At 43.1% G+C, this 24551-nt stretch overlaps 2 protein-coding genes across 9 annotated transcripts in view; one reads left to right on the plus strand and one right to left on the minus strand.

Annotated features, from left to right (window-relative positions):
• The first annotated feature begins 274 nt into the window (after positions 1-274).
• On the plus strand, positions 275-14172 carry TIPIN (TIMELESS interacting protein). 5 transcript variants are annotated; one of them, XM_084781695.1, is made up of 8 exons: positions 275-346; positions 3023-3158; positions 4451-4529; positions 5288-5363; positions 7941-8063; positions 8415-8478; positions 11172-11378; positions 13669-14172. In XM_084781695.1, exons 2-8 carry the CDS (start codon positions 3029-3031, stop codon positions 13854-13856), a joined length of 867 nt encoding a protein of 288 aa, XP_084637821.1. In that variant the 5' UTR covers positions 275-346; positions 3023-3028; the 3' UTR covers positions 13857-14172. The 5 variants fall into 5 exon arrangements, with proteins under 5 accessions (XP_084637821.1, XP_084637820.1, XP_084637822.1 ...); XM_084781694.1 differs by having other exon boundaries at positions 277-346; positions 3029-3158; XM_084781696.1 differs by having other exon boundaries at positions 318-341; positions 3029-3158.
• Positions 14173-16559: 2387 nt separating this feature from the next.
• DIS3L (DIS3 like exosome 3'-5' exoribonuclease) overlaps positions 16560-24551 on the minus strand; it is a 36912-nt gene continuing 28920 nt past the window's right edge. For 2 of the 4 annotated variants that reach the window (XM_084783872.1, XM_084783874.1), the window contains exons 12-17: positions 22562-23095; positions 21002-21156; positions 20723-20901; positions 18825-18970; positions 16975-17149; positions 16560-16895 (exon numbers count right to left, since the gene is read on the minus strand). In XM_084783872.1, coding sequence (XP_084639998.1) covers positions 16587-16895; positions 16975-17149; positions 18825-18970; positions 20723-20901; positions 21002-21156; positions 22562-23095 — 1498 coding nt within the window. In that variant the 3' untranslated portion in view covers positions 16560-16586. Of the gene's footprint in view, positions 16896-16974; positions 17150-18824; positions 18971-20722; positions 20902-21001; positions 21157-22561; positions 23096-24551 lie in introns of those variants that run through there. The other 2 variants (XM_084783873.1, XM_084783875.1) reach the window with 2 other exon arrangements.

Below are 24551 nucleotides of genomic sequence, written 5' to 3' on the forward strand. Positions count from 1 at the left end.
CTCTCTTTTTAGTTTTTTTTTTTTGCAATCCTCCTACCTCCGCCTCCCTAGTGCTGGGATTCTAAGCATGCTCTATTATGCCCGGCTTCCAGCACCCGGTTTCTAAGACCGGAGACTTATTTTTGAAGCTAATACAGTACCAAGAAAGTTAAGAAGTCTGAACGTCACCGTATTTTAGATGCTCCGGGTGGGAAGGCGGGGCTCAGGTCCTTAGGCTCCGCCCACGCCGCCTCGCGCACTTTTGGCGCCAAACTTCCCAGCTTTTCTCGCAGAGGGAATTCGCGAGTCTCGCGAGAAGCGCTATCATCTCGCGCGCGCGGTTGGCGGCGGGCGCAATTTCGGTGAGGTGAGACCCGGTTCAGTGAGGGCAGCTGTGGGCGGAGAGGCTGTGCTGCAAGTCCGCCGGGGGCGCGGGGAGTGGGGTCGCAGGAGGGAAGTGGGGCTGGGGAACGGGCGGGACGGGCGGGACGGGCGGGCGGCGGCCCGAGGGCGAGGGCGGGGACCTGCATCTGAGGCGGCGGCGTTGTCCGCCACCCCCGACCTTCCGCTCCGAGCGTCGGAGCAGAGAATGTGGCATGAAATTGACGGGAGGGGAGGAAGGATGAGAAGGTTCGAGAGGAGGCAGAGGAGATGTGAGGTTTCTAGAGTGGAGCTTGAGTTAGTATGCTAGGACTTCGTTTAGGATGAGGGGTTTTGTTTGACAGCTAGGAAAAAGTTGTACGTGGGAAACAGGTCCGGGAAGGAATTGTGTGGATCGGAAGTTCTCTGGGAGTTTGAGGACCAGGAGGAGAAATAGAGACGCACTCAAAAAGTTGTTTGGCCATTATCAAGGAAAGTAGCTTAGTGAAAAACCAGTTCACCTCGTGCCTTGCAGGTTATTGTAGGTTTTTAAAAAAAGATTATCAATATGTATGCAGTGTTCTGTCTGCATGTACACCTGTAGGCCAGAAGAGGGCATCATATTATATGACCAATGGTTGTGAACCTCCATGTGGTTGCTGGGAATTTGTAAAATATTGAAGCTAGGGCTGGAGAGCTGGCTCAGAGGTTAAGAGCATTTGCCTGCTCTTCCAAAGGTCCCGAGTTCAACTCCCAGCAACCACATGGTGGCTCACAACCATCTGTAATGAGATCCAGTGCCTTCTTGTGGCGGGCAGATTATTATATAGATAATAGATAAGTATTTTTAAAAAGGTAAAGGTATAGATTTGGGAATGTTTTAGACATGTTCTAATATTTTTAGTTTTGGAGTTGTCTGGCTCCGGATTATGTGCTTCTAAGGCCAGGTGTCAAATCCCCTGAAGCTGTAGTTACAGGTGTCAGTGAGCTGCCCAAGTCTGGGTGCTAGCAACTGAACTCAGTTCCTTGCAAAGGCAGTATATGTTCTCAACCCTCAGCCATCTTTCCAGCCCAAGATTTTTATTTTTATTTAAAGATGGGGTTCTCATATAGCCTTGTCTGGGCTTGGCCCAGCCACAGAGCTGATGATAACCTTGACTTTTTGATCTTCTTGTCTCTACCTGAGGGCTGGGATTACCGTGTACACACACACACACTTACACCTAGTTTGTGGGGTGCTGAGAATTGAACTCAGGTCTTTGTGGATTTCTAGCCAAGCCTTCCACCAACTGAGTCTGTGTCTCCATTGTGTGTTGTGTGTGTGCATGGGTGTAGATAAGGACTCTGTTGCCCAGACTGGACTGGCCTCCTAGTTCCTACTTTAGATTCCTAAGTGTTGGGACTACAGTACATATCACTTCCTGACTTGACATTTAAAAAAATAATATTTATTTAATTTTATGTTATGTGCATTGGTGTGAGGGTTCCTTGGAACTGGAGTTACAGATAGTTGTGAGCTGGGACTCGAATCCTGGTCCTTTGGAAGAGCAGACAGTGCTCTTTGCCACTGAGCCATCTTTCCAGTCCCCTTGAAATTCCCCCCCCCCCCCCCCCCCCCGAGACAAGGTTTCTCTGTGTAGCCTTGGCTGTCCTGTACTCACTTTGTAGACGAACTCCTAGGGATCCACCTCCCTTTGCCTTCCAAATGCTGGGATTAAAGGTGTGCGCTACCATGCCCGGCTTTGAAACTATTTTTTAATTCCTATCCTCAGCAAATATATATTGAGCATCTGTTGTGTACCTACATTTAGGACTCAGTGGTGGAGCACAAAGACTTGCCTGATTTTTGTACTAAGAGAGCTAATATCAATAGAAGAGACTAACATATCATAAACAAAACCTAATAGAGAAATAATGATTCCTGGGAAACTTCTGGCACCCATATACGTACACATTAAAAAAGTGCCGGGGGGCTGGAGAGATGGCTCAGTGGTTAAGAACACTGTCTGCTCTTCCAGAGGTCCTGAGTTCAGTTCCCAGCAACCACATGATGGCTCACAACCATCAATAATGAGATCTTGTGGGCAGTCATGCAGGCAGAACATTGTGTACATAATATAAAAAAAAATAAAAATAAAAAAGTGTGGGGTGTGGCGATGCACGCCTTTAATCCCAGCATTCAGGATGCAGAGGCAGGCGGATTGTTATGATTTTGAGACCAGCCTGGTCTACAAAGTGAGTCCAGGACAGCCAAGGCTACATAGAGAAATCTTGTCTTGAAAAACCTAAATAAATAAATAAATAAATAAGTGAGTGAAAAGTTATTTGGTGGTAGGGTCTACATTACAACTCAGTTCTGATTAGTCATTTTCCTTTATACTTAAATATCTTCTCTACTTTTTAAAAATCTTTTATGAGCTGGGCTCCATGTCACACAACTGTAATTCCAGCACTTGGGTGGCAGAGGCAGGCAGATCTCTGTGAGTTCAAGGCCAGCCTGGTCTACAAAGGGAGTCAAGGGCAGCCAAGGATATGAAGAGAAACCCTTTTCAGAAAACAAAAGAACAACAAAAAAAAACTTGTATGAATTTGAAATGAGGTTTAAGTGATTGAAACATGGCTTTCATTGTGTGATAGGAAGTCTGTTTTGGATGGATAAAAATAACTTTTTTTTTCCCTGGAGGAAAAGATGTCGGAGCAAGAAGAGAATGGCTTGTTTGAAGAACCAGATTATGAATTTGAAGAGGATGAGACTTTTCCTCCCTTCCCACCTCCAGCCTCTCCAGAGAGAGATCCTGTAGAAGCTGACCCTGATGAAGGTCTGTATTAAGAGTTTTACAGGGCTGGAGAGATGGCTCAGAGGTTAAGAGCACTCTTCCAAAGGTCCCAAGTTCAATTCCCAGCACCCACATGGTGGCTTACAACCACCTATAATCAGATCTGGTGCTTTCTTGTGGTGGGCAGGCACACGTGCGTGCAGAATACTGTATAAATAATAAATAAATATTTTTAAAAAAGTTTTAACAAAGGTGTCTCTTTCATTTGTAGCTTAGACTGTCCTGAAACTGTATAGACCATGGTGGCCTCAAACTCAGAGGTCCACCTGCCTCTGCCTCCCAGATGTTGGAATTAAGGTGTGTGCCACAAAGCTTGGCTTGTTGTTGTTGTTGTTGTTGTTGTTTTATTATTATTATGTATACAGAGCTCTGCCTGCATGTATATCTGTAGGCCAGAGGAGGGTATCATCTCACATTATAGATGGCTGTGAGCCACCATATGGTTGCTGGGAATTGAACTCATGACCTCTGGAAGAACAGTCAGTGCTCTTAACTGCTGAGCCAACTCTCCAGCCCTTGGCTTGTTGTTTTGTTCTTTGTTTGTTTTGTTTTCTGAGACAGGGTTTCTCTGTGTAGCCTTGGCTGTCCTACACTCGCTTTGTAGACCAGGCTGGCCTGGAAGGAACAATGATCCTCCTGCCTTTGCCTCCCAGTGCTGGGATTAAAGGTGGGGGCCACCACACCCAGCTGTTTCAACAAGGTCTCAAAAACAAAACAAAAAAACAAAACCAAAGTCTCACAGTGTATCACACTAGCCTTGTTCTCACAATCCTGCTTATTTTGTTGAAATGATCCATGTTCAGTTATCTATATGATTAGCTTAAAAGTGACATATTTTACAAATAAGGCTTGAGTTAAAAAAAAAATACTGGCCAGTTGGTGGTGGCAAACTCCTTTAATCCAGCACTTGGGAGGTAAAGGCAGGCTGATTTCTGTAAGCTTGAGGCCAACCTTGTCCATATAGCAAGTTATAGGATAGCCAGGACTACAGAAAGAAATACTGTCTAAAAATAAAAAATAAAAATAAATAAAAAAACTCCAAACATATATACATACATATATATATATATATAATTTTTTTATTTGTGTGTATCTGAATGTATGTGGGCACACAGTTGCCACTGTATGTGCATATGGAGAACAGAGGACAACTTGCAAGAACCAGTTCTTCCTTCTACCATGTGGGCTTGGTGGCTAGTGCCTTTACCCACTGAGCTATCTTGACGGCCCAGGGCTTAAATTTTTAAGTACTAAATTTTGGTCTGTTTCATTAGAATCAGGAAATAGAGCACCTGTTCCTGTACCGCCAAAGAGAACAGTTAAAAGGAATCTACCCAAGCTAGATGCTACTAGGTATGGACATTTACTTTTTTTTTTCTGGTTTTGGTTTTGGTTTTTGTCTTTTTCCAGACAGAGTTTCTCTGTGTAGCCTTGGCTATCCTGGACTTTGTAGACCAGGCTGGCCACGAACTCATAGACATCTGCTTGCCTCTGCCTCCCGAGTGCTGGGACTGTAGGCCACTGTACCTGACATTTACTTTCATACCCCTACAGATTTCCAGCTAATGTTTTTCTTCTTCATAAGCTTTGGCTGGATGATTTGGAGGTCACATAGAGTTCTGTGAACATGTATCTTTCCCCTGTAAACATTTTCTTTTGGGCTGGAGAGATGGCTCAGTGGTTAAGAGTACTGCCTGCTCTTCCAGAGGTCCTGAGTTCAATTCCCAGCAACCACATGGTGCCTCACAACCATCTATAATGTGACCTGATGCCCTCTTCTGCAAATAAAGCACTCATATACAATAAATAAATTAATTAAAAAAATTTTTTTTTCTTTTTTTTTTTCTAATTTGGGAGGAAATGTCTTTTTCTCCTGGTCTTGGTTATGACGTGGCTAGAAAACCTTACGTTCAGCCGGGTGTGGTGGTACATGCCTTTGAGAGGCACTTGAGAGGCAGAGGCAGGCAGATGTCTGAGTTTGAGGCCAGTCTGGTCTACAAAGCGAGTCCAGGACAGCCAGGGCTATTACAGAGAAGCCCTGTCTCGAAAAACCAAAAAAAAAGAAAAAAGAAAAAGAAAACCTGACATTCAAAATATATTTCTTTTTACAGATTAACTTCAGAGAGAGGGCTTCCAGCCTTAAGGCATGTGTTTGATAATACAAAATTCAAGGGGAAAGGTCATGAGGTAAGAAATGTCTGATCAGTCTTTATTTCTTAGTAATGGGCATTGAATCCTGGGCAAGTGCTAGAACACAAGCTAAACATTGCTACTGGAGTACATCCCAGCCCTGATTTTTTAAAAAGACTTTTATTTATTTATTTTAATTTTGTTTTTGAGATAAAATATCACTATATAGCCCTGGGTAGTAGTGTTGTTTTGAATAAGAACGCCACCCCCTCATATATTTAAATATGTACTCATAAGGGAGTGGCATTATTGAAAGGATCAGAAGGATCGAGGAGATGTGGTCTTGTTGGAGGAAGTGTGTCACTGGGATTGGGCTTTGAAGTTTCAAAAGCTCATGCCAGGCCCAGAGTCTTGCCTGTGGATCAGAATATCGCTCTCAGCTGCTGCTCCGGTGCCTGCCTGTATGCCACTATGCTCCTAACCATGATAATGGACTAAACCTTTGAAACTGTATGTAAGACCTCCTCACTTAAATGCTTCTCTTTCACAAGTTGCATTGGGCTGGCCTGTGGTGGCCCACGCCTTTAATCCCAGCACTCAGGAGGCAGAGGCAGGCAGATCGATGTAATTTTGAAGCCAGCCTGGTCTACAAAGTGAGTACAGGACAGCCACGGCTACACAGAAACCCTGTCTCAAACAAACAAACAAAAGTGAAGCTGTGTATATTCTCATATTCTTTGGAATCACTGACTATATTAGAGATACTATTGGCTATTTTGTTTGTTTCTGTTTTCTAAGACATGGTTTCTCCGTGTAGCCTTGGCTATCTTGGACTCCTTTTGTAGACCAGGCTGGCCTGGAACTCACATTGATCCGTCTGCCTCTGCCTCACAAGTGCTGGGATTAAAGGTGTGCGCTACCACACACATTCCTTGACATCTTTTTATTAAAAGCTTTTTTTTTTCTGTATACTACTGAAAAGCTGCACTTATGAGTATTTTAAAACTTTGTTCTATTTACTGCTGTTTCTCTTTACTGTGTGTTTATTTATGTGTGTGTGGGTTTGCATGTGTGTGTGGTTGCCATAGTTGAACCTCAGGTTTGTTTCCTCAGGCTCTATCCAGTGAGTCTCAAGATCAGTCTGTCTTTGTTTCTTTAGCACTAAGATTGCAAGGGTTGTTATGCCCAAAATTTCGAGAGACTCCCCGAACAGACCACCCAAGAGCCGAGTCCAAATGCAATGGCAAGGAAGTCTTTATTGCAGGTTCCAACCTAGGACACACTTCCCATGCACTGGCACAGCAGATGCAGGGAAGTGGCCTCAAGTCTCAATTGAGAGGGGTTTTTATAGGTTTTAGACAAAGAAATGGGTTTTACGGTATATGCTTGGATGGCATTTGGGCAGAAAAGCTGCACGAAGGGAGTAATAGGTGTAGAGGCAAGTTGACGTATAGAAAGGATTGGTTGAAGCAGTCATGGGGCATTAGGAACTTTGGCCTGGCTTCTCCTAATTGGCTGTTGCTATGTGCCAGACCACCTGCTGGTCAGCTTGACGAGCAGAGTATATTTAGACTTTCTCAAGGTGAGCTGATTGTATTGCTAGGGAATATTTTCCTGCTTAGACTAGTTTGTGGGTTTTCTGGAATCTGGTTTCAGCACTTGGCTAGGTTTAACACAAAATGGAATTTCTTTTTCAAAGTGGAGTTTGTCTGGTCCTTTCAGGGTCTGTCATTGTCTAGGATGTCTATTGCTGTGATGAAATATCATGACCAAAAGCAAGTTGGGGAAGAAAGCATTTGTTCAACTTACACTTCCATATCACTGTTCATCACTGAAGGAAGACGTTAGGACAGGAACTCTAACAAGGCAGGAACCTGGAGGCAGGAGCTGAAGCTCAGAGGCCAAGGCTGCTTACTAGATTGTTCAGCTTGTTTTCTTACAGACCTCAGGACCACCTGCCCAGGATCCACCCACAATGGGCTGGGCTCCCCTACATCAATCACTGATTAAGAAAATACCCTAGAGGACTGCCTGTAGCCCAGTCTTACTGAGGTATTTTCTTTTCTTTTTTGTTTTTTTGAGACAGAGTTTCTCTGTGTAGTCCTTACTGTCTTGGACTCACTTTGTAGACCAGGCTGGCCTCGAATTCACAGAGATCCACCTGCCTCTGCCTCTCAGGTGCTGGGATTAAAGGCGTGCATCGGTGAGGTATTTTCCCAACTAGGACTTGTTCCTCTCAAATGACTCAGCTTGTGTCAAATTGACATAAAACTAGCCAACACTGCTACTATGTCTTTTTTTTTTTTTTCCTCTTTAATGTGGGGCTAGGGATTAGATGATGGCTCTCAGGCTTATTCCCCAGGCACTTAACAACCAAACTGTCTTCCCAACCTTTTACTGCTATTTTCCCTCTAGTTCCTAAAAATGTCCAACCCAAAATCTGTATCTGCTCTTTTAACTCAATGCTTTGTGAGATTGTGATCTTCCAAGCCTTTAGATTTTTCTGTTTCTTTCTAAAGGCTTCTTAGCCTTATAAATATGATAGCAGTGACTTTGGTATTGTCTTTAAATGCTAAAATCTGCTGACAGGGTCATTTGAGTCTTTTGCTCAGCATTTTTATTTTTATGTGCCAGGCTGAAGACTTGAAAACGCTAATCAGACACATGGAGCACTGGGCACATAGGTTATTCCCCAAACTGCAGTTTGAAGATTTTATTGACAGAGTTGAAAACCTAGGAAATAAAAAGGAGGTTCAGGTAAGTGTGACTATCGTGAATGTCATTGACAGTGCTAAGTAGTGGTGATGGCCTTAGTTGAGGCTGAATTGCTATTTACGAATTTTCCTTTTGAAATCTGTCTTATTAGATAGGAAAACTAAGTCACTATATGAAGAACACCTCTTTCAGATATGAATAAGTGATTGTTCCCTGCCTAACTTATTGATAAAAATAGAAAAAAAGTCTCTCCCCCGCCCCCCTTCAAGACAGGGTTTCTCTGTGTAGTCTTGGCTGTCTATGACTCGCTTTGTAGTCCAGACTGGCCTTGAACTCACATCGATCCCCCTGTCTCTGCCTCCCAAGTGTTGAAAAATGTCTTTTTTCTTTCAGACCTGTTTAAAACGAATTCGACTTGATCTCCCCATTGTACATGAAGATTTTGTTACCAGTGATGGTAATTACAAGTTTATTTACTTTACCACAACTTAGCTTTTAGAAATGGGTCTACATCCATAATTTTAACCCATATTTTTGTAACTACAGTGTAGTTAATAGCTGTACTTTTTGTTGTTGTTGTTGTGGTTGTTTTTGAGACAGGGTTTCTCTGTGTAGCCTTGGATGTCCTGGACTCTATGTATACCAGGCTGGCCTGGAACTGAACTCACAGAGATTTGCTTGCTTCTGCCTCCCTGAGTGCTGGGACCACAGGCGTGACCACCACACCCAGCTAAGAACCTGCTTTATTATGAGATTTTCAAATGTTTGTCATTGTACTTTGTTCAAATCCATGTTACCTTCAGTGATTCCTTCTCTTTTGAGATTTATTTCCTAAAGGTATAATAGTAGCTTGGCATGGTGGTACACATACCTTTAATCCCAGCACTCAGGAAGTAGAAGCAGGCAGAGCTCTGTGAGTTCAAGGGCAGCTTGGTCTGTATAAGGAACTTCAGGGACAGCCAGGGGGTACATAGTGAGACCCTGTTTCATAAGTACAAACAATAAAAAAAGATGCGATTGAAGTGTCATTAGATGTGTTATAGAAAAAGACTCTAGAGCTGGGTGTGGTGGGGCACACCTGTAGTCCCCCTCACTCGGGAGGCAGAGGCAGGCGGATTGCTGTGAGTTCAAGGCCAGTCTAGTCTACAGAGTGAGTTCCAGGACAGCCAAGGCTACACAGAGAAACCCTGTCTTGAAAGAAAAAAAAATGTATAAAATGTGGCACACACCTTTAATCCCACCACGAGGAGGCAGAGGCAGGCAGCTCAGTGTGAGTTTGAGGCCAGCCTGGTCTACAAAGTGTATATAGGACAACCAGAACTACACAAGAAACCCTGTGTCGAAAAACAAAAAACAAAAAAACCCATATGTATACTTTGTAGACCAGGCTGGCCTTGAACTCAGAGATCCACCTGCTTCTGCCTCCCAAGTGCTGGGATTAAAGGCGTGTGCTCCCACTGCCCGGCTTCTTTTTTTTTTTTTTTTTACAGTTTTAGTTAGTACAAATACCTATCAAACTAGAATGTTCATATGTATAGAAACCATTAGAAAAACTGGCTCTGGGAAATTAGGTAGAATAATTTGATGAACATTTCCATTTCATTCAGTGTTTAGACCCTTAGGCTTTGTGTGATAACACATGCCTGTGACCTCAGCTCTTGGGCGGTGGAAGTAGGAGACCCAGAAGTTCAAGGCTAGCTTTGACTGTATAGTGACTTTGGGGCTAACTTGGACTATACAAGACCCTGTTTCAAAAGAAAACCCAAAAAACTAGATCCATGGCTATATGACTTTAGAGCTATGTGACTGTTCCTGGTATTGATTGCATTGTTAGTTGTACAATGCAACCATAGACAGTCACGCACATCAAAACAAATGGTTCCTGCCGACAGTGTCTGTATAGTTGTCAGATTTTCTGTGCGATGGCTCCATACATAAATATTTGTAAAAATTTTTTTGAGACAGGGTTTCTCTGTTTAATAACCCTGGCTGTCCTGGAACTCCCTTAGTAGACCAGGCTGGCCCCTCATGGAGATCCGCCTGCCTCTGCCTCCCCAAGTGCTGGGATTAAAGGCGAGCTCCACCACATCTGGCTTAAAACTTTTTAACATTTATTTTTAATTATGTGTGCATCTGTATGTGGTTATGAGCATGTGTGAGCGCAGTTACCCATACACTGTAGCTGAGTTTACAGGGATTTGTGAATTGCCTAATGTGAGTGCTAGAAATCAAACTCTGGTCTTCAGCAAGAGCAGCAAGTGCTCTTTTGTTTGTTTGTTTTGTTTTGTTTGTCAAGACAGATTTCTCTGTGTAGCCTTGGCTGTCCTGGACTCACTTGTAGACTAGGCTGCCTCGAACTCACAGTGATCCACCTGCCTCTGCCTCCCAGGTGCTGGGATTAAAGGCAAGTGCCACCATGCCCGGCTCAAAAGACAGCGTCTTAAGAAGCCCAGGGTGCCTTTAAACTTGTAGGTAGCAGAACCTTGAACTTCTCATCCCCTTGCGTCTACTTCTGTTTGCTATGCTGGAATTACAAGTCTGTACTACCGACTTCTTTCTATATTTTTCTTTTTGAGAAAGGGTTTTCTATTTTCTTTCTTTTTTTAATTATATGGATGTTTATTATATGAGCATGGTGAGAGAAGAAAGGGGGAAGCGGTACCCCAGAGAGAGAGGGAGACAGAGACAAAGGAAGAGAGAGGAGGAGGGAGAGAGAGGGAGAGAGAAAGGGGTAAGAGCGGGCCTTCTGTTTCTAAGCTCATCTAGCGCCCACTGCTGATGATCTCTAGCTTCTGTCTCACAAGTACCAGGATTACAGAGTTTGTCACCACACCCAGTTTATGTGGGACTGGAGATAAAATCCAGGACTTTGTGTGTGCTATGCCAACTGAGCTACCTCCTGAGAACCTTTTTATAATTAGTTAATATGTCTACTTGAGGTAACAGTATTCCTTACCATAAGAGTTATTTGTAAATACTTTTATCTGAATCATTACCTGAGTCAGCCAGTACTGGATGTATTCTCATAACTCACAAAATGTAGGTTAGGCCACTGGCCACATTAAAACTTCTTCAGCTGAATGCTGTATAAGCTCTTTCTCTAACTCATCTAGAACTGCAGTTGTATTAACTGTTTATTTTCTGCCACAGATAAAGTTGAGGAAACTAACAGCCTCGATGCAACTGCTGCTGGATTTGATCCCTTTGTGACAAGTTCACCTGACAGCAAGAAGTTGGCTTCTGAATTAAGTAGAAGCCTGACAGAAGAGCAGCAACAGAGAATTGAGAGAAATAAACAGCTGGCCTTGGAAAGAAGGCAGGCAAAGCTACTGAGTAATAGCCAGTCCTTAGAAAATGGTAATTTTTATGCTGTTTTTTATGAGCTACCATATAATATTAAGGGCATTTTAGAAAATTTAACTTCTTTACTATCTCTTAAAATACCTCTAGGACTAGAAAAGTAATGTTAGGTTTATGTGTATTTTAAAGACAGTGTTAGTGTATCTATGTTTGCTATTTGGAATCCTTAAAGAATGTTTGAGATGGTTTTCTGGATAACTCTTCTTACAGTGCCACATCCTTCAACAATATATTCTCCTTTGATTTACCTTGAAGCACTTTATACTCATTTTTTGGATCATACTTAGGAAGATTATTGTGGAATCAATACATTTTAGTTCTGGGGATTGAACCCATCAATTGGCATATACTAGGCAGTCACTATATCACTAAGCTACTTTTTAATTTTTTTTGGAAACAGGATTTCAATAGATTGCCCAGGCTAGCCTTAGACAGTCCTTGAATTTGCCTTTATCTTTCCTCAGCCTCCTGAGAGCTCAGATTATAGGCTTATATCACTGCCCCAGCTTGTGATAATAGTAAATATAGTGTCTTCTGTACTCACTGAGGATTAGCAGTCATCTATGATGTAAATAGGGTATCAAATGCTTCTTCAGGGGATGGCAGACACTGGAGATAGAAACAGGTTTGCATGAGCTAGGTAAGCACGATTTCACTGAACTGTATACTCACCCCTTCCTTAAATTTTTATTATGAGTTTAAGTGTTCCTAAGTTAACTTCCCACTTACCTACTTAACAGTCTCTGCCTCAGCCTCCTAAGGTGGTGAGGATTACAGGTGTGCCATGTACTTAGGCACTAAAATGCCATTTACTGCATTGTCCCATTTTTGTGATTTGTACTTTTTATAGTTTACTTACCTGTAGCATCTCTTTCTGATTTAAAAAGTGCCTTAAGTAGCTGGTGGTGTTGCACGCCTTTAATCCCAGCACTAGGGAGGCAGAGGCAGGTGGATCCCTGTGAGTTGGAGGTCAGCCTGGTCTACAATGCGAGTCCAGGATAGCCAAGGATACACAGAGAAACCCTGCCTTGAAAAAAACCAACCAAACAAAAGTGCCTTAAGCTTCTTGGCTGGCTGGCTGGCTGGCTTTCTTTCTTTCTTTCTTTCTTTCTTTCTTGTATCTGGAGTTGGACCTAAGTTCTTACCCATATTACTGCCTTTGTTCTACTCTGGACTATACCCCAACACACAATTCCTGGGTTTTTTTTTTGCTGTTGTTGTTTTGTTTGTTTTTTTCTTTTAAACAAACTGGGTTCAGAGATAAATGTTTATTAAACCTATATTTTATTATTTTAAATTATGTGTCTGATATATATCTGATTATATGTATGTGAGTTCAGGTGCCCAGGGTCTAGAGGCATTGAGTCATAAGCTGTTGTAAGCTGCCTGATTTGGGTGCTAGGAACTAAACTCAGGTCTTCTGCAAGAGCGGTATACCCTCTTTTTGTTGTTTTTCGAGACAGGGTTTCTCTATGTATTCCTGGCTGTCCTGGACTCTCTTTATACACCAGGCTGTCCTTGAGATCCACCTGCCTCTGCCTCCTGAGTGCTGGGATTAAAGGCATGTACCACCATGCCCAGCATAGTATACTATTGCTCTAGCTCCAAAACTGTCTTTTTTTTTTCTTTTAGATTTACTTACTTATGTATACAAATATTTTGCCTGATACAGGTATTTGCTACTCCTGCAAAGGACCTGAGTTTGGTTCTTAGCACTTACATTGTGCGGTTCACAATAACTATAGTTCTAGGAGATCTAGTGCCCTCTTCTGGCATCCTTTGGGACCTGCACACATGTGTGCATACAGATACATGTATCTATAAATAAAAATAAAAACCTGAAAAAAGATAATAGTAAGTAAATACCATGTTGTAAAATCTTTCTCATCCAGCTAGGCAGTGGTGACACACACCCTCAATCCCACCACTGGGGCAGGTAAAGTTCGAGGCCAGTCTGGTTTACAGACTTTAGTAATCATAATCAGGTGATTATAGATTTAATTTCTACCAAGTAAGCTTTTGGAGAGATTTGTATTTGTCAAGATTAGATCGGAGGCTGGAGAGATGGCTTAGAGGTTAAGAGATCTGTTCTTCCAAAGGTCCTCAGTTCAGTTCCCAACAACCACAGGGTGGCTCACTGCCATTTATAATGAGATCTACTGCCCTCTTCTAGCCTGCTGGATCACATGTGGGCAGAATACTGTATAAATAATAAATAAATTTTTATTTTAAAAAGGATTGGATTGGTTGTTTATAATGAGTAATAATGACATGATTTCTCTCTCAGACGTGTTAATGAGTACATCCTGGGCACAGACAGTTGAAGAGAGCAGTATTGTTGAGGATCAAGAAGAGTCAAATGGGTTAAACGTAGACACTGCAGATGGCCCACATGAGGCTCCTGCTGCTGCTACAAACGAAGAGGAACATTTCAAAGCAGAGGAAACACAGCTGGACCACACTAACTTAGACTAATCCAGATATAAGTAGCCAGCCCTCCACAGCAAAATCCTGCAAGTTTGGAGTTATTTGTAATTTTTTTCTACTTTGTATAAGTCCTAAGATTTCTGTGGATTTCTGCTTAAAATATAGTGACTGTTTATAATTGCCTTTCCTACTTATTTGAGTTAAGTATTTATTATTTTTGGTGTTCTATATAAATCTGACTTTATAAGCTGTTTTAGTTTGCATTGAATTCTTTTTCACTAAATTGGGTACTGTTTTAAAATGTAAATATGCACTGACTAGTAGGTCAGTTTTTATAAAGAAATAAATCTATTTTTGCAAGCAACTCTCAGGATTTGAGTTGGTTTTTTTGTTTGTTTGTTTGTTTTGTTTTTTTGTGTGTGCATTGGTGTGAGGGTGTCAGATCTTAGAGTACAGACAGTTGTGAGCTGCCATGTGGGTGCTGGAAATTGAACCTGGGTCCTTTGGAAGAGCAGGCAGTGCTCTTAACCACTGAGCCATCGCTCCAGCCCCAGGATTTGAGTTTTTAACCACGATTTACTTCTACAATTTAAGCTTTTGCTGAAATAGTTAAGGATTTTGAGTAATTTTGTTGAGACCCACTCCTTACATCATCCTGGCTGGTCTGAAATTTGAGGTGAACCTCCCAGTTTTACATTCAAGTGCTAGGACTATAGGTGTGTATATCAGGTCTTTCAGATTGTTTTTGAAACAGGGTTTGTTGCACTGTTACCTCAGCTGGTCTCAAAACTTACAGGGATCTGCCTGTATCTGCCTTACATGTTGGGATTAAAGGTATGTGTCACAACACCTGGCTTGCCTATATTTTGAAGTCACGATGACATAAAAGGTTGATACTGCATCCCCATTAAGATGGTAGGCAAGCTCAGAATGTTTGTAGGTTGAGAGTGTGCTAGAGGGGTTGTGTAGGATGTGTAAGACCATGGGCGTGGATCTCTAGCACCTCCAGAAAAAAATGCTCCTCCCTGTTACTGAGTTGTTGGGAGAATTTTTGAGAGTATTGTTGTAGGAAACAGCTGTCAACTGGTAGAAGGGTTGCATCCTGAGTATTGGGAAGCATGTGTGCAATAGATATGTAGGAAATAGAGATGTGGGCGTGATGACTACAAGGCTAGAAGCAATAGGGCCAGATGAAGGGGACGTGACTGCAGTATTTGCTTGCCTAATGAGCTTGGAGCCGTGAACTAGAACTGAGAAAGCACCAGGCAGCGAATTCCTAGGAGAGTGGGGGAAAGACTGAAGACAGGATACAACTCTCAGTGACAGAAATGGTATTTCTTCTTTCCTTGGTTTTTCAAGACAGGGTTTCTCTGTGTAATAGCCCTGGCTGTCCTCGAATTCTCTTTGTAGACCAGGCTGGCCTCAAACTCAGAGTGATTCACCTGCCTCTACCTCCCAAGTGCTAGGATTAGAGGCATGTGGCACCACACCCCACTCAAAGATGGCATTTCTGTGTTTTTTTTTTTTTTTTTTTTTTTTAGTTTTTCAAGACAGGGTCTCTCTGGCTGTCCTGGACTCACTTTGTAGACCAGGCTGGTCTCGAACTCAGAGCGATCCGCCTGCCTCTGCCTCCGGAGTGCTGGGATTAAAGGTGTGCGCCACCACTACCCGGCCTAAAGATGGCATTTCTAAAGAAAAGGTCTTTGACGTCTTCCTTAGGGAAAGGGTGATGATGGTACTGTGGTGGCTTCCATTCCTAAACCAAGGTAGGTGATATCTTGGGCTGAAATCAGGTGGATTCAGAGTAACAACGATGGTTTGAAAAGCCAGGAAGTTGGGCAGACTATATGGGTTCGTGTGGGTTTATGGGAACTATCTCAGCAGCGGGCCAGGGGAGAATGACAGACTCATCGTTCCAACAGGGAACATCTAGAGGATGGGAGGCTGGTCTCGGGGTGCCACTGATGCTTGGGTAGATGGTTGACCAGGAAGGTCTGCTCGGGCTTCCAGACACACTGACTTTATTAGAGAAGGGCAGGCAAGAAGAGCTACTTTTCTAGTAGTGGGTTAGGGAGTGCTCCTCTTGGGAAGGCCAGGTATCTGGCCATTGGAGGTGCGTAAAAGAGAACTCAAGGTGGGAAGGGAGCCTGAGGGTGCAGTCCAACAGCCTTCCCTATGCCCTGTCTCCATCTGGTGCCAGAACAGGGAAACTGTGACTCAAATATAAGAGTTTTGCCGGGCAGTGGTGGTGCACGCCTTTAATCCCAGCACTTGGGAGGCAGAGGCAGGTGGATTGCTGTGAGTTGAGGCCAGCTTGATCTACAAAGGGAATCCAGGACAGCCAGGGCTACACAGAGAAACCCTACCTTGAAACACCAATAAATAGAGTTGAAGAAGACAGGTAGACAGGACTGTCTTAACCTAAAATGGCTAACAAGTTACCTGATGTCAGATGGCTTATGGACCCAAATGTGTCTGTAAAAATTACAAAAGTAAACCAGGTGTGGTGGCACACGCCTTTAATCCCAGCACTTGGGAGGCAGAGGCAGGAGGATTGGTGTGAAAACAAAAGAAAAAGAAAATAGTGAGAGAGAGAGAGAGAGAGAGAGAGAGCGAGCAAGGGAGCAGTTTGTAAAGGGAACTAGTTCTACTTCAGTGGGACATTAGAACATTGCAGGCCTATGTAAAATACCCACTTCATTTCCTTCAGCTTGAGTATCAAGTGACAGTAAAGTTAAAAAGTACAACACCGAAGAGAAAGCTCTTTAATGAAGTATTTCACAGTGCATAACTGTCTGAAACATCCAGAAGAGCGAGGTCCCTTATCTCCTCCAGAAGCGTGTATAGGCTTCTTCCCTTAGTCTGGCAGTATTCTTGATACTCCTCCTGAAGCCCCTGGCCTTGGACTTCTTGGGCAAGCTGAGCTTCTTCCACGGATCGGGTCACTTCTTTCACTAACTCACTTCTCAGCAAGAGAGGACTCTGATGACACAGTTCTGTGTTTGGTGTCATGTACGGTTTGTTGCTTATTATTTCAAGCCTGATTGTGTCAGAGTGGCAACGCAAGGCCTGAACAGAAATTCTTACCTAGGACGGAGAAATACATGTTACTACGCCATGTCCTGTTGCCTGCACATTGAAGACAACACTGAATGTCCAGACTTACTGTTACATGGTCAAACAGATGGAATGTCACAGACTGCCCTCCAGCTGTGGAAGAGGTGATCTTGTTTTGAGATCGCTGCAGGGACCCTGGCTTCCATTCAGAGCTGTTTTGTGGGCCAAATGAGATCACTAAACCGTCTTTATTCTTTAGATAAGCAGCACCTTTAATCCCAAACCTGAGTCATCCACAGGGTAAAACAGAGAAAATGCATTCTCAGTATCCAGATCTTAGTGTGCTTAGCCACTTTTCCTGTGGTTTACCTCCAAAAACATTTTCCAAAAGCAGATGAGAAGTAATACTTTGCTAGCTAAGAAAAACCCTAAGGCTGATATGGATGTGCATCTACAAGTGCTCTCATTGTTCCCTTTATCTCCTGACTGTATATTACACTGTGTACATACCGTAATTTTATAGTGTATACATGTAGCATTGTATATGTGAATATATAGTTTGCTTGAGAAGGTCTCACTATGTAGCCCTGGCTGGTCTAGAGCTTGCTTTCAAGACCTCAAACTCAGAGATGTGCTTGTGTCTAACTCTAGAGTGCTGGGATTAAAGTCATGTGCCACTGTAGTGAGAGTTCTGGTTTATTAAAAACCCAGTTCTGTTATGTGAATATGTTTGTTTTAATCCTAGGTGTGGGATATGGGGCTGCTTCAGATTGTCCACAGCAGCTGACTGTAATGTGTCTTGAGCTCTGGTAGGGGTGTGATTTGTGCCAGCTGCAGCTAGTTTAATTCTGGGAACTCAAATGCCAGGGACCAGGGCACTATGAAGAAGGCAGTTGCTGCCCCTGGTTGCTGTTGTTACTATTTGACAAGAAATTGATAATATCTGGACTTGCCTCAAAGTACCTAATAAACAGAAAGTAGTTTAAAGAGACCAATACCCCCTTTCCCCCTCTAACTTTGTATTTCTCCTACTTGTTGGGGTATTGGAAGGGAGGGAGAGGTATAAGAACCCAAATAAAATAGATTTTAAAAATATGAAGGCTGCGCGTAGTGGCGCATGCCTTTAATCCCAGCAATCGGGAGGCAGAGGCAGGCAGATCATTGTGAATTCAAGGCCAGCCTGGTCTACAAAGTGAGTCCAGGACAGCCAGGGCTGTTACATAGAGAAACTCTGTCTCTAAAAACCCAAAACAAGCCAGGCATGGTGTTGCACGCCTTTAATCACAGCAGTGAGGAGGCAGAGGCAGGCAGATCACTGTGAGTTTGAGGCCAACCTGGTCTATAAAACAAGTCCAGGACAGCCAGGAGAAACTCTGTCTTGAAAAAACAAAAAACAAAACAAAACAAAAAACCAAAACTAAACAAAACAAAACAAACAAACAAACAAAAAACCCCAAAAACCATACCAACCAACCAAACCCAATAACATGCCACAATGGCTCAGGAGGCAGAGGCAGGCGGATCGCTGTGAGTTCGAGGCCAGCATGGTCTACAAAGTGAGTCCAGGACAGCCAGGGCTACACAGAGAAACCCTATCTCGAAAAACCAAAACAAAAACAAAAAAAATGCCACCGTGGCAAGCTTATATTCTTTTTTTTTTTTTTTGAGATAAGGTCTTATATAGCATAATCTGGCATCAAATTCATTACATAGCTAAGGATGACCTTGAACTTCTGAATGTCTTGGTTTACAGGCATATGTCACCACACCTCGTTTTATGTAATGTGGGGGACCAAACCTAGGACTTCAGATGTGTTTGGCAAGCACTCCACCATTGAGCACGGCACCCCCAGCTTAAATAAATACTTCAGTGAGTTATATATATGGTACCATTTGTGTTCAACACTGGAATAGTTTAACTGTGATTCCTTCTTAACCACTGCCTGAGAAGTAACATACCTTGGTATAAATACAAGTACACCATTTGTTCTAATTGAATAAATAACTCCGTCAGCTATGCAGCGCTCCTCCGTTTCCGGGTCTCTGTCTTTAAAGTACATGCACTGGAAGAGCTCGGTGGACTGCTTCTGAGAACGCTGTGCCGCCTGTAAGAAGCCCAACCCCAAGCATGACAACACAGTTCCCTGCTGCCTAGGAAGAAACCCAAAACTCATTCCCACAGAGACAACTTTTAAGAGGGCAGGATTCAACAGCGTGGTGGCACATGCCTGTAATGCCAGCACTTGCGAGGCTGAGACAGGAGGAGGATCAGCATTAGTTTAGGGCCACTCAGAGTCCGCCTTTGTACTCAACTAAACTAAAGAAAAAGAAACAGAGCAGCCCTGCCTCAAAAACAAAAACAAAAACAAGATTAAGCAGCAGACGAGATGTGAAGGAATGGCTTAGCGGACAAAAGCAAACTTCATCACCCAAGTGAATCCCAGGCCCCATGTAAAAGCTGGACACGGTGGAGCACATCTGTAATCCCAGCCCTCCCTACCACAACAAGGAAGGCAGAGACGAACTGGCCAGAAGCTCACTGCCTTATTAGCCAGCTATCCCAGTGTCCTCAGTGCAGCAGCAGAAACAAGATCCTGCCTCAAAAACAAGATGGGAGGCAAGAAATAACTCTTGAACGTTATCCTTTGGTGACTGGAGAGATGGCTTAGAGGTTAAGAGCACTGGTTGCTCTTCTAGAGGTCCTGAGTTCAATTCCCAGCAACCACATGGTGGCTCACAACCATCTATAATGAGATCTGGTGCCCTCTACTGGCATGTAGTTATAATAAATAAACAAATAAATCCTTTAAAAAGATTATCCTTTGATAGCCACATGTGCCATTACACATGAATACTTGCTCTGTCTCTGTGTCACACGCATGCGTGCGCGTGCACACACACACACACACACACACACACACACACACACACACACACACACACACAAACACACTTTAAGACTGATAAGATGTCTCAGTGGTTAAAGGCATTTATTGCCAAACCTGACAGCTGGACTGCCATCGTTGGGGTGAAGATGGTAGGAAATTACCAGCACTCACAAATTTGACTTTCACTTGAAAAATACACACACACACACACACACACACACACACACACACAACTTAAGAAAATTGCTACCTATTATCTTATTACACAGAGATACCCACTATTAAATTCTAGACAATGCTACTTTTTTTTTTTGAGACACAGTCTCACTACTTCGTAGCCCTTGTTGTCCTCAAACTCACAGAGATCTGCCTGTTTCTGCCTCCTAAGTACTAAGCTAAAGGCATCTGCTACCATTGCTAGCATCTACTTATATATACAAAGTCTTGCTAATATAGACCAGGCTAGCTTCAAATGTTAACCCTGTCTGCCTCAGCCTCTTGAACATTGGGGTTATACCATATCCAGCTACTTAAGCCTTTTGGGAAAGATCTCTACTTCACTGTCGAGCCTCTAATGCTAAGCCTGGCATAGTGCATAGAGAGGCTGAGCTGGAGGGTCACTTGAGTCCCTGAGTGGAAACCCAGCCTGGGAAAAATGGTGAGACCTCATCTGAAAACAGAAAAGAAAACAAACTTCTAGGCTTGGTGGTACATAGCACTGGTCTACAGAGTGAGACCCTGTCTCAAAGACAAACACCAAACACCACCACCACCACCACCACCACCACCACCACCATCACCACCAAAATCCCCCAAATTCATGTTATCTCAGAACACTTGTAAATGTATCAAGAGCACTGGTTACAAAAATTATGGAGTTTGCAAAAATACACGGTACTCCATCCTTTGATGCAGTGAAGCTGATACTCTCTTATGAGATAATGGATAAGAGTTACAATTCTTTCTTACTCGGTTTCTGTTGTTGATATGTCTGCATAATTCCTCAAGATCTTTGTTGCTGAATAAATTTTCTTTAATTTCCTTTTTCTTGTCTTTTGAAATGGCTGCCATTAATAGTCGATGTACTACAACATCTGAGTATCTTCTTATTGGAGAAGTAAAGTGGGTATATTTATCTAATGCAAGACCTTTAAAAGGAAACCAGAAAGTCAGAAAAAGAACAGACCAGAGCACTTTGGAAAAGACTCGCTCAAGGTTAAGCATATGAAACACAAGGCTGCCAGTCACCGTAATGATGGAACTCTTCCTCCGCACAGGATCCGGTAGAGAAGTAGAGCGCATTGGACATGGCCTGGGTAGCCATGGAGCGCAGCAGCTTGTTTACCATAGGGTCGCTGGGGTCATTAGCACTGTCCAGAGAGTCAGCCAGGGTTTTATTGGACCTAACAAGAAGCAGAGAAGCCTGGATGGGTCTCCAAAGGCGATTTATGAGTAACACTTTCTACTCCTTGGTTTAAATATCTTCATGACAGCAGTTAAACTAATTTAAGCTACAATTTTCTTTTCAAACAAATATAGTTTGTTTTTAAAGTTTAAACAAAGATTGTCAGAACTTATGTATTTATGTATATATTTATTTATTTCAGTTTTTGAGAAAGGATTTCTCTGTGTCACCCTGGTGTCCTGGAACTCATTCTGTTGACCAGACTGGCCTCAAACTTAGAGATCTGCTGGCTTCTGCGTCCTGAGTGCTGAGGTGAAAGTTGTGCACCACCCCTGCCTGGAGAGGTACAGACTTAATACACTCAACTTTAAGCATCATATACAGCCCAAAGAGTGGCCTTTTTGTTTTTTATTTATCAAGAGTCATTTAACCAGAGAGTTAAAACAAACAAATAAACAAACAAAAACAAAGCAACTGGCATGGCAGCACACTCCTATACTCCTCATACTGCAGAGGAAATATGGTGAAACCAATCTCAAAGAAAAAGCAGATCTAAGCTTGACATGCACAAGTGAACCTATGTTACTTTTTTTTCCGTTTTGTTTTGTTTTTTGGAAACAGGTTTCTCTGTGTAGGCCTGGCTGTCCTGAAACTCACTCTGTAGACCAGGCTGGCCTCAAACTCACAGAGGCCTGTCTCAGTCTCTTGAGTGCTGGAATTAAAGGAGTGTGCCACCACGGACCTCTTTGTTTTTTTTTTTTTTTTTTCAAAGAGCAAGAGAGAAACTTACTTACTCTGAAAATAAAATTTTACACATTCAAGAATATATTTGTATATTAAAAATAAATCTAGGAATGTAACATAATTCTCAGCAGCTGGCTAAGAGAGAAGGTGGAAGACAGAGGTGACCCTGGGAAATGGCCACTGAGAGGCGCTTCTAAGCATAGTAGCCTTGGATGAAAATCCTGACCCTGCCTAGCCCAACAGGTAAATTATGAGTAAGTTACTTAATCCCGTTAGACTAAAGTTCATCAGGAAACGATGAATGATTGGATCACCACCTCAGCATTCTAAGGAGCAACCAAAAGGATGTTTGAAAGCTCTTGGTCTGTGTGACCTGCATGCAAGTGACTCAACCGATGATCCCAGACTCTGTTGCTTGAAGACAGGAGCTAAAAACCCATTTGGTAACCTCATAAAAGGTATTTTAGTTAGGACCTTGTGCTTGGCAACATCATTTTAAAATCCTCTTTAAGTAGCCCGGTCTGACCTCAGCTGGTCCAGCTGCCTCAGGCTCCAATGTGCCAACATGCCTGGTTACACACCACCTTTCAGGAATGGCCACAAGATAAATAAAAGCCCAGCGGTCGCTGCCATCCTCTGCCCACTTAGAAGAGGCTTACCGTGTGTCTATGAAGAAGCCTTTCGCGTTAGCACATTCCCGAAGCTCGGAGAAAAACTCCTGGTGTGGAGGAGGGTGTTGGCGCAGCAAAGCCTGGTGGGGGAAACTCTCCCAGATCTTCTTGGCCACCCAGTGGTTGGCCAGGATCATGCACTCGGCCACCGTCTCGTGGACCTCCAGGGGCTGCTTGGGGATGAGGTCATGAATGTTCTTCTTGTCATCCAGTTGGACTCGAACCTCTACGCCTTCCAGCTCCAGGGCACCACAGCGGTCTCTTTTTGCTCGGATGTGGCGAGCTATGTCTGTCAACTTTCCAATTGCCCACACTAACTCTTCCAGTTTGGCCTGTCGGCTCTGCTCCTCCAAGGCTTTGAGTTCTGGAATGTCATCCACAACGCTCAAGTTCCCCTCCAGCAGCTCCTGGGCCACCTCATAGAAGAGTTTGTAAGCCGATCGGATGATGGTTCGGCCGTACCACACCTTCTTAATCTCATAGGAGGTTTTGTCTAGTTCCCACATGACACTCACAGCATACCTATAAAACCAGGGACATCAACGGCATCGTTATTCCATTCTGTTTTCTTTAAAAAGTTACACATTTTATTTGTTCTCTGTAATACCTGCACATGTGAGTACTGTGACATGTGTGGAGGTCAGGGGACAACTTGTAAGAGGCCACTTCTTGCCTTCCTCCCTACTGGTCCCGAAGATCAAACTCAGTCATAGCAGCATCTTCTAGGGCTTCCATTCTTTTTTATTATTCTTTGTCTATGGGTGTTTTGCCTGCATACATGTCTGAACACCAGGTGTGTGCCTGCTGCTCAAGGAAGTCAGAAGAGGGTGTGAGATCTCCTGGAACTGACATTATAAGCAGTTGTGAGCTGTCACGTGGGGGATTGTCCGAGTTGTCCAGAAGAGTGGCCAATGCTCTTAACTGCTGAGCCGTCTCTCCAGCCTCACTACACTCTATATTAGAAGCAAGCAGACTGAATTGAATTGAATTTGAGAAAAATGACCTTGCTACAGACTTTTGGTACAATTTCTTTCTTTCTTTCTTTCTTTCTTTCTTTCTTTTTTTTTTTTTAAGCTTTTTGAGACAGGGTTTCTCTGTGTTGCCTTGGCTGTCCTGGACTTACTTTGTAGACCAGACTGGCCTCAAATTCACAGCGGATCCGCCTGCCTCTGCCTCTGCCTCCCGAGTGCTGGGATTACAGGTGTGCGCTGGTACAATTTCTTTAGTCACTCCATCACACACAATCCTCTCTGTAGTATGCACGTGTGTATGCACACAAACGCTCACACACGCATATTTTGACACTAAGACAAAGTCAGGTCAGTTATGGTCGTACGTGCCGTTTAACTCCAGCACTTGGGAGGCAAAGACAGGCAGATGTTTGTGAGTGTGAGGCCAGCCTGTCTACACAGTAAGCTCCAGGCCAGTTAGGCCTACATAATAGAGTCTGACTAGGTTCTGTCAAACTTTGAGCAACTTTGAAATAAGTTCATACACAATATGAAAAAACCTAATAGTTCGCCATTTTGATTAGAACAGCTTGGCACTGATTGAGTCAAATCTGTTGAGTGGTCAGGAAACTGAACAAAGCCTTTAAATCCTACAAGATGACAGCCAGCTCAGTATCAATCTTGCTGATAGGTTAATTAGCAAAAAGCTCATTTAGCAAAGAGCCATTCTGCCACCAAAACATTTTATTAAAAAAGCCTATATATTTACAATTCATACATTTAAAAAAAGATTTATTTATTATGTATGCAATGTTGTATCTGCATGTACAACTACACACCAGAAGAGGGCACCAGACCTCATAATAGATGGTTGTGAGACCCCAACTCATACTTTTTGTTTGTTTGTTTGTTTTGCTTTTTGAGACAGGGTTTCTCTGTATAGCCTTGCATGTCCTGAACTCACTTTGTAGACCAGGCTGGCCTCGAACTCACAGCGATCCGCTTGCCTTTGCCTCCCGAGTGCTGGG

This window comes from Acomys minous, assembly GCF_964271855.1.
Source record: "Acomys minous genome assembly, chromosome: 5".
Taxonomy (NCBI): Eukaryota; Metazoa; Chordata; class Mammalia; order Rodentia; family Muridae; genus Acomys; species Acomys minous.